At 52.8% G+C, this 10,121-nt stretch overlaps 1 protein-coding gene across 1 annotated transcript; it reads left to right on the forward strand.

The window, feature by feature from the left end:
* Nucleotides 1-288: 288 nt before the first annotated feature.
* On the forward strand, nt 289-5,452 carry LOC308350970 (interstitial collagenase-like; the record flags this gene model as incomplete). The annotated part of the gene is made up of 8 exons (XM_080816404.1): nt 289-396; nt 817-1,061; nt 1,153-1,301; nt 1,734-1,859; nt 2,626-2,781; nt 2,943-3,060; nt 4,531-4,664; nt 5,217-5,452. 8 exons carry the CDS (start codon nt 289-291, stop codon nt 5,381-5,383), a joined length of 1,203 nt encoding a protein of 400 aa, XP_080672530.1. The 3' UTR covers nt 5,384-5,452.
* Between the last annotated feature and the right edge of the window lie 4,669 nt (nt 5,453-10,121).

A 10,121-nucleotide genomic window follows, 5' to 3' on the forward strand; every position in this document is an offset into this window, starting at 1 on the left:
GTGGGATGAGGTGTGTCCCTTTGTGGATGTCCTGCTTGATCATAATCATAAGATTGTCAAGACAAGAGAAGATTCAAGATTAATCTACTTTATGTCCCAAGTTTTGAAAGTTGAGACCACACGTTGCAAAAAAGGGGGTGCAGCCCCTCTAGTCAGAGGTGAGTCAGAGAGCCTTTGTTTTTCTGGGGATGTCAGGGCCCTACGTAAGGCAGAGGCTGCACCCGAAACCTGCCTCAGGAGGTCAGGAGCCACCGACGCTGCGGGCAGGGCCGGAGCACGAGGGCCAGCATGCCCGGCCTCCCTCTGCTGCTGCCGCTGCTGCTCTGGGGCGTGGGGTCCCACGGCTTCCCCACCGCGACCTCGGGAGCACAGGAGCGGGATGCGGAGTTGGTCCAGGTAAATGCTGAAGGCCACATGCCACAAAGGCAGGAAACTTACATTCTCATTTTTCCAAGGTCAAGAGGAGAAGCTCAAGCAAGGGTGGGATTCCTTCTAGGGTGACTAGAACATGGCCAAAGCAAAGATCGACTTCCCCACCCACAGACTTTCCTTTAGAAGACAGAGATAGAGGGGTCCAGAGAGAGAGCGAGAGCCGTGGCTGCCTGCACACCGAGCTCCCGGGGAAGCCAGACTCGGCCACCACGCCAGCGGTCAGCCTGTGGGGTCAGGGCGCTGGCAGACAGGTGTTTTCCCCTCTTTGCACTGAATCTTCAAGACAAAAGAATTCTCTGCCACCACAGCAAAATCCTGAAGATTCACTGGGAGAAATAACGAAGATTTCACATCCCGTGTTCCGTGTTTTTTTCTCTTGGTCAGAACTACCTGCGGAAATACCACAACCTGAGGACTGGAACCAGCAAGCCCGGCAGGCAGAGGAGCAGCAGTCTGGTGACCGAGAAGCTGAGGCAGATGCAGGCGTTCTTCGGGCTGAAGGTGACGGGGAAGGCGGACGCCGACACCCTGACTCTGATGAGGCAGCCCCGATGTGGGGTGCCCGACGTGGCTCCGTACGCCCTCGGTGAGAGGACCCTCCGATGGGAGCACACCCACCTGACCTACAGGTAAGCAGACCGGGCACCAGAGCGAGGGCGCTGTGTCCCAGCAGAGCCGTGAGCCATGAGTTCTTACGTGTCTGTTTCATTCCGTTCTAAGGCTTGAAAATTACACACCAGATTTGCCAAGAGCAGACGTGGACAGGGCCATTGACAGAGCCTTTCAGCTCTGGAGTAATGCCTCTGCCCTGACCTTCACCAGGCTCTTTGAGGGCCAAGCGGACATAATGATATCCTTTGTCAGGAGAGGTAAGCTCTTCTGGTCTCCCAAAACCACCCTGAACTTGGCCTCCCCCTGGCTCCACTGTGCCGAGGAAGGAGCGTTCCTGTTCCTAACGGGCTGTCGGTTTTACCAGTCGAAACGGGAAGAAGGCCTCTGGGCTCCTCGTCCCTGTCCTCTCCCCTCCGTTGGGGGAAGCCGGGTAGAAACGGGGATCTGTCTTTTTTTTTTTTTTTTTAAAGATTTTATTTATTTATTTGACAGAGAGAGACAGAAATCACAAGTAGGCAGAGAGGAGGCAGAGAGAGAGGGGGAAGCAGGCTCTCCGCTGAGCAGAGAGCCTGATGTGGGGCTCAATCCCAGGACCCTGGGACCATGACCTGAGCCGAAGGCAGAGGCTTAACCCACAGAGCCACCCAGGTGCCCCGGGGGATCTGTCTTTGCCACCCTGTTTCTCACAGATCACGGCGACAACTCCCCCTTCGGAGGGCCTGGAAACATTCTTGCTCACGCCTTCCCCCCGGGAGGAGGCATTGGAGGAGATGTTCATTTTGATGAGGACAAAACATGGACTAAGGATTTCAGAGGTGAGTGCACCAACGCGTCCCATGCGTCGCTTTCACAGCTCAATATTGTATCTGAAAGAATCCCTTCAGTAAAGCGAGTCAGCCGTGTGATCAGCCTTAAATACGTTAATAAACTCAAGCTTTTATTAAAACTATAATGGCGTAGAAAGGTAATGGTAACTCCCTTGTGTCCGTATATTTAAAAATGTAGGGGAGTATTATTTCTGCAAGTAGTTTTTACCAACAAAATATGTTACTCGGAAGATGGGATGTTTTAAATCACATTGTCCCATATACAATCCCATACCAAAATTTTAAAATTGTTATTTTTGGTAAAGTGATTTTGGGGAATTCTTCTTGGTGCTTTCCTATATTACCTAAATTTTCAAATCGGGCATAATGTAATATTTGTGAGCAAGAAAAAAATAATAAATGTTAATAGGATACTATGATGCCTCTGGGGTGTAACACTTTCTACCTCATTTTGTGATATTTGTTGACCAATGGGATTTTTCTGTGTTGGCAGACTTCATCCAAGAATCAGACTAGCCCTCATCTCAGAAATTCAAACTTTAACCAAGGTATCTGGAATTATTAAAGCCCTCTCCTTTCTCTGATTAAACTACGTACACATCGCTACCCCACGTAGACCTGGACCACCAGAAACACAGCAATGTTGCAGAAAGCCAACAGCAACGCTGTGGTCATCTGGAAACTTTTGTTTTCTGCTGGGGTTCCTCGGAAGTGCGTTCCAGGACCCGCAAACACGTCTTACTGCTGTCTTTAGATTTCAACTTGTACCACGTCGCAGCACATGAAGTGGGCCATTCCCTCGGACTGTTGCACGACGGCGACATCGAGTCCCTGATGTTCTCCAACTACAACTTCTATGGGGATAACCTGCTGACTCAGAGGGACATCGATGCCATCCAGGCTCTCTACGGTGAGCACAAAGGGGAGCACCTTGGACCGGCGATCGGGGCTCTATATGTGGGGTTGAAATAAAGAGGTTTTAGCTGTGTCCTTTAAGAAAGAGCCTTCACTGTAAGTGATTTTGTGTTACTATAATAAGCCAACACTCCAGAACCTGTGTTTATGTTTTAGGACCTTCCAAAAATCCCATCCAGCCAAGAGAACGTCAAGTACCACAAGCCTGTGATAGCAAATTAACATTTGATGCTATTACCAAAATTCGTGGAGAACTGTACTTCTTTAAAAACAGGTGAAAACAGTTGTGGGCACCTGAGTGGCTCAGTGGGTTAAGCATCTGCCTTCGGCTCAGGTCATGGTCTCAGGGTCCTGGGATCGAGCCCCACATCGGGCTCTCTGCTCAGCGGGGAGCCTGCTTCCCCCTCTCCCTCTGCCTGCTGCTCCCTCTGCTTGTGCTCTTTCTCTCTCTTTCAAATAAATAAATAAAATCTTTAAAAAAAAAAAAAAAGCAGGACACCTGGTGGCTGTCAGTTAAGCCATTGCTTTCGGCTCAGGTCATGGTCTCAGGGTCCTGGGATCGACTCCCACATCAGGTTCCTTGTTCAGCAGGGAGCTTGCTTCCCCTCTCCGCCTCTGCCTGCCTCTCCGTCTGCTTGTGTGTGCTGTCTCCCTCTCTCTCTCTCTCTCTCTCCCTGATAAATAAATAAATAAAATCTTTAAAAATAAATAAATAGATACATAGATAAAAAGATTTTAAAAATTACCATGAACACTGACATGTTTTTAAGGTGTTCTGATATTTTGTTGAATGTTCTATATGTTTCTTTAGTAATATATTTGTAATTTGTAATTTCAATAATCATGCATTTACATGAAATGATTGATCCTTCAAAACTTTTTAATCACAGAGCAGGGGCCTGACCAGCCCCGTGGAAAGAGCTTGTGACTCTCAGTCTCAGGGTCATGAGCTCAAGCCCCACGTTGGGTGCAGAAATTACTATTAAAAAAGAGTAAGAATATTTTTATCACAGATAAGCCATTCAATTACCAGAAACTTGGTGGAATAAAAGGCATAGTGAAGCCCCCCTCTACGACTAACACACATGCAGATCTGTGCAGTCAGGCAGATGGACAGAATTCCCCTTGTTGAGGTCGCAGGCCCGTCAGTGATGCAGCAAGACGTGGTCTTCCAGTCCCTTTCGCATCTCATGTCCAGGATGAGAAACGTCAGTGAGTTAGAACAAACCAGTTCCTCTGAACACCACTACTCAGTGTCTACACCAGGCCTGGGCAGTGTAGCCTGGAGCCCAGGAGGGAAGGGCCGGCCCAGCAGGCTCCCGGGGCTGTATCTCCGGGGCCCGGGGCCGACGCTGCAGGCGACTTTGCGTGGGATGCGAGCATGGGCAGGGCTGCTGAGGGGCCGACGAGGAGGACCCTGCCCCCTGCGGTGGCCTCCGGTCCTTCCCAAGGCTGGGGGCTCGCGGTGTGCTTGTGTCTGGGCTCCGCGGTCCTGGCGACCGTCCGTCTGCCCGTGTGTGCCGTCCGTTCCCCCGGCTGCTCGGAGCAGCGCTGACCCCTCCATTAACCTCAGTTCTTGTCTGCTCCCATGGGGACTTCTGTGAGACGAGCCACCACGTGGGGGAAGGGCCCGGCTTGTCGCTGTGGCCCCGGGGGCGTGTGCGATGCGTGTCCCGGAGAAGACAGGCTGGAGATGGGCCCGAGACGTGCTGCCGGCTGGACCGGGCCCTTCCTTTTAAACCAGGTTCTTCCTACGCACGAGATCCTTCTACGAAACAGGGGAGCTCGGGGCCATCGCTGACTTCTGGGTCCCGCTGTTACGGGGAGTTGACGCTGCTTACGAGGTTGCCAGCAGAGACGAAGTCTTCTTTTTTAAAGGTAACGCTTCTGGGGTTTGGGGGTCAGTGTTTCTGAGTTCCGTTTTCATCAGGTGCTTTGGCTGAACGTGAAGGGGACCATTTAGATAAGTCAAGACTCTTGAAGCAGATCTAACACACGTGCTGTGAGCTTTCGAGGATTTATGCACCTGGGAAGTGTCCCACGGCCTTTCTGCGGGGGCCCGGGGGGTGGCATACGGTGGTGCAGATAAACCCCAGCTTCGTGAGGGAAAGACAAGCTCCCATGCCGGAGGAGGTCCACGAACACATACGAAGTCCTCCGTCAGGACCCAGACCAGCCAAGAGCCGAGCGTGCCATCCAGGGAGGCACGCTAACCCACAGGAGTCCATGTGGCCCGGCCACCCAACCTCGTGTGGCCCCAGCACTGTGCCCGGGGGAAGGGGGCCCACCATGCTGCAGAGAGGCCCAGCCCAGGGATACCTCAATGGGGAATCGAACTCTCCCTGCTCTGTTCGTTCCCAGCATGGGAACCCTGCCGACTGTCCTCCAGAGTCCCAGGCAAGTATTCATGGTCAATTTTTTGGTTGACAGATAGTAAATTCTGGGCCTTCAATGCAGCTAAGATGAGGCGAGGCTACCCCAAGGACATCTACCACTCCCTGGGCTTCCCGCAGACAGTGAAGAGCATCGATGCTGCTGTCCACGAGGAGGAAACTGGGAAGACGTACTTCTTTGTCGCCAGCAAGTATTGGAGGTAACGACGGACCCTTGGAAGTCAGGGTCAAATCCATCTGTGGAAGGAGAGTTGCCTTTTACAATTGTTTTCAGGGTGCCTGGGGGGCTCTGTCGGTGAAACATCTGCCTTCAGCTCATAATCTCAGGGTCCTGGGTTCGAGTCCCACGTCGGGCTCCCTGCTCAGCGGGGAGCCTGCTTCTCCCTCTGTCTCTGCTCCTCCCTGACCTCACTCATTCTCTCTCTCTCTCTCAAATAAATAAAATCTATAAAATTGTTCTCAGACGGTGCCGAACCTCCATCCTCTCGTGGTGAATGGACGCAGCCAGACCGAGCGTCTGTGAGTCCCCTACCTGGTGTCAGCCCCCTGCCTGGTGTCATCTCACCGCATCTGTCCTTGGAAGGCAAGGGACTTGTAGGATGGCGTTTAGAAAGGAGAATAAAAGGAGAGCGCCGGAAAGGAACCTTCTTGCCCACAGTATTTCCCCTTGATAGGGCGGGGAGTGGAGTCCAAGATGAAATCTGAATCAGATTTTTACTTGATGCTACTCTGGGAGGGGTCTTGTTGCCTCCAGGCTCCCACAACCCTGTGGAACCGGGACCCTTTCCAGTTAAAGGCTCCTGTTATTTTCCCGCGGGTGATGTGCCCGCTCAGAACTCTTTAGAGCAGATGTCAGTGAAGGCGGCCCCCACCTCTCGGATTTGTAGGAAGAGTCAGTGAATCCACGCGCTCGAACCCCACGGAACAGTGAGGCACCGCTGAACAGGGAGTGGTTTTTTATTTCTTCTCAGCGTAACAGAATTCACTGTTTTTGCACCACACCCGGTGTTTTTTATTTTTGTTACATTAATCACATGTTCTTATTTTTCTAATTTTTTTTTTAACCAGGTATGATGAAAACACGCGGTCTGCGGATACGGGCTTCCCGGAGTCGGCCGAGAAGCGGCCGCCGTCTCCCGAGAGGGCGGCCGAGCCCGTCCGGTCCCTCCACCCTCCTGCCCCAGAAACGACCCCCGAGCTGTGCCTCACACAGGAAAGCCAACGGCGTGTGGGACGCGCAGGTTGTTTTCACGGGTTCACGCGCGGACCTGTCTCTCTGTCAGATACGTTCACGATTTTCATTTCATTTCCAGGATTTTTCTATTTCTTTCCTGGAAGACGACAGTGCAAAGGGGATCCTCACCCAAGGCGGATGTGGACGCCCCCGAACAGCCGCCGCTGGTTCGACTGCGGGAATCCATGAGGACGGACGTGCCCACGGGGAAAAGACGACGAAGTTCTCCCCCCGCGCTCGGGCCGCTGCCTCCTTCCGCGCGTGGCGCTCGTCTCCGGGCGACGCCGAGGCCGCCCCGGCGCCATCTTGTTCAGGCTCGGCCGGGCCGCCCCTGCGCTCCTGCGCCCGCCTCGCCGCCCGCCTCGCCCGCCCGCGCGTTAAGGGAGCGCCGAGGTGCGCGTCCGTCCTCGGGCTTCCGCCGCGGGCCCGTGTGAGGGGCTGAGGCGTCTCGTCACCACCTTCTCGAGCGCCCCGTCTCGGAGTCGGGGGAGCCGCGAGGCGAGTGCGCGGGACGGCGGGGGCGGCGGGGGCGGCGGGGGCGGCGGGACGGCGGGGGCGGCGGGGGCGGCGGGGTCTCCGGGGTCTCCGGGGTCTCCGGGGTCTCCGGGCAGCGGCGCGTTCCCGACCTGCTCCTCCGGCCAGTTCGCACCAGGCCTCTCCGTCCAAGAGGGGGAGGGGCGGGGGCGCCTGGCGCGTCCGTGGGGGCAGCGCACGACGCTGGGGCGTCGGGCTGCGAGTGCGAGCCCCGTGTGGGGCCCAGAGCTACTTTAAAAAAGGAAAAGAAAACAATAAAAATGAGCCGCTTAAAAAAAAAACGACGACGATCATGGAAGCGCCTGACCGAGGTCCGGCCGGGGGTCGCGCGGGGGCGCGGGGTGAGGGCTTCTCGGCTCCTCTCCTGGCGCCGTCAGGTTGGCAGCTCGTCCCTGGAGATCGCCCGGCGGGCGCGTCCCCGGAGCGTCCCCCCAGGACCCCGGGGCTTGGGCTGCGTCGTGCGGGTGGAGGGTCGCAGAGCCGCCGCACGCTGCGGAGAGGGAGTGACGACGACGCAAATCGCCTCTTTGGCTCCCACTTACCCCTTGTCGTGGGTTTTCTGGTGGAGCCCCGCGGCTAAGAGTCCCTTCGCTGTAGCGCGAGCGGTTTGTGTTCGGTGCGGCGTGGACGACTGCTGCTTCTCGGTTTGCCGTGAGAACACACGCAGGCTGAGAAGCCCGGGCAAGGCGCCAGGTGCGCGAGCTGCTCCCCTTGAACCAAAGGCGCAGAAGTGAGAGGAGGTGGGTAGGCGCAGTCTAGAACCAGACACAAACGGAGAAAACGTGAGTGGGCAGACAGACCCAGCTGGCACGGGGAGGAAAGGCATCCTGTATGCGGGAGGCCCAGTGGCCCCCAAAGTTGGGGCGGGCTCTGGGAAGCACGCTCTGCTGCGGTCCCTTCTCTCCCCCCGTTGCTGTATCACTGGTGTCTATACGGCAGGCCTGGAAACATCAGGACCCCAAGGGACAAGGGATAAGTCCAGGGCAGTGACCCAATGTCACACACAGCAGAAGCGCGGGTCCCCATGAGGTCCTACAAGCTCTGTCACCTTTGTCCCCCTTGTTGGCTTCATCCCAGGTGCGCTGGCTCCTTCGCTGTTTTCCAGCACGTGAGGGGTGTTCGGACCTCAGCGCCTGCTCACTGGGCTTCCTTCAGAGGTTTGCCTGGTTCCGTCGGGCTCCTCCCCGCCAGCTTTGCTCAGATGTCCTCCCCGGTGAGACCTTTGCTGGCTTCCTCTTTCAATATGACCGCAAACGCCTCCCTGCCACACATTCATAAACATTCTCAACTGTCCTGCACAACTCTGCCGTTATCCCGTAGCCCCTAACGCCTTTTAACACGGTCGGTGACCCCCCATCCCGTCTGGTGTTCACCGCCCCACAGCCCCCCTCAGCAGAGGGTCCATGAGAACAAGGGCCATCGTTCAGGTTCAACTTTGTTGTTGTTTTGTGGTGTTTGTCTGACTTACCGACATAATTCAAGAACCAAGTGAAGGCTCAAAAAATTAATACAGTAAGACAGGATGGATGCAGGATGGCAGCAGAGCTGGGAGGCCGGTAACAAGGTGTGTCACCAGCTTGACCGGCGGCTAGAGGACGCAGCCTTCCGTCCTCCCCAGCCTTCCGTCCTCTCTTAACCACAGAAGGTCAGACATAGCAGCAGCCTCCAGAAATGCCCAGAGCCTGAGACAGAATGTTTGAGTGGTCCCTGTGGGGGAGGACCTGCTGGTGAGGATAGGAAATGAGAACGGTTTGTGCTGACTTCCTCACCAAACACACTGCCCCAAGTGGCCTTGAGTCTATCTTGGTCCAGCTCACAGAGACCAAGCCAGGACCCAGGCCTTAACCCACCTGCAGAGGCCAGGGAACCTGATAGTTCCATGGGAACAATTGTAATACACATATCTCACAAAGGACTTTGACCCAGCATATATAAAAAGTCCCTGCTAATCAATAATAACATGACAAATAATCCAATTAAAAATGCATAGAAGCCGTAATCAAATCAAACTAGTCATAAAGAAAGATAAAAATGGCCAGTAAACACATGAAAAAAGTACTTCATATCATTAGTTATCAAGAAAGTAAAATTCCTATAACGTATTATTACAAAACCACTAAACGTATTCCTATTAATGACTGACCACCAAATGAGGAGCTGGAATATTTGTACCTCTCATATGATAGGGAAGTTGCCCAGAGTTAAATATTTACCTACCCTATGACCTCCTCTGCCTATTCTCCTGGAATAAGTGAAAAACATGTAAGAAACTTGTTTAAGAAGGTTCATAGCTTGATACATGAGCTCAAATCTGGAAATGACACATTCATACAATTTAGTATTATAGACAAATGGAAGTGAGTGGTTTACTAGGACACACAACAGCATAGATTAATCTAAAAACCATCTTCCACACAAGAGTCCATTCTCCTGATTCCATGTATATGAACTTCATGATTAGGAAAAGTGATCGGTAGGGAAAGAAATCAGGGCAGTGGTTGGCTCTGAGGGAGGATTGGGATTGGGTGAGAAGGGGCCCGGAGAACTTGCTAAGGTGGTGGAAACGCTCTGGTTCTTCATGGGTTGTGGGTCACATGAACCTGTGCATCTGTGAGATTCACTAAATTGTGTGCCCTTAACACGCGTACACTGCACTGTATTCAGTATCTCAAAAATATAGAAACTAACAGAAAAAGGAGGTTTTAATCATTGTATAACTACTAAAATAGTTACATTAAATTTAATTAATTTAAATTAAACTTATTTAATTTAAATAATTAAAAACAGTGGTTTGCACTGAAAGCTTTTCCGCTAAGGTCAGGAACACAGCAGGGATGTCCGTTATCACCACTGCTGTTCAACATAGTACTAGAAGTCCTAGCCTCAGCAATCAGACAACAAAAAGAAATTAAAGGCATCCAAATTGGCAAAGAAGAAGTCAAACTATCACTCTTTGCAGATCATATGATACTATATGTGGAAAACCCAAAAGCCTCCACTCCAAAACTGCTAGAACTTATACAGGAATTCAGTAAAGTGTCAGGATATAAAGTCAATGCACAGAAATCAGTCGCATTTCTTTACACTAAAAACAAGACAGAAGAAAGAGAAATTGAGGAGTCAGTCCCATTTACCATCGCACCCAAAACCGTAAGATACCTAGGAATAAATCTA

The sequence above is a fragment of the Martes martes genome, assembly GCF_963455335.1.
Source record: "Martes martes genome assembly, chromosome: 10".
Taxonomy (NCBI): Eukaryota; Metazoa; Chordata; class Mammalia; order Carnivora; family Mustelidae; genus Martes; species Martes martes.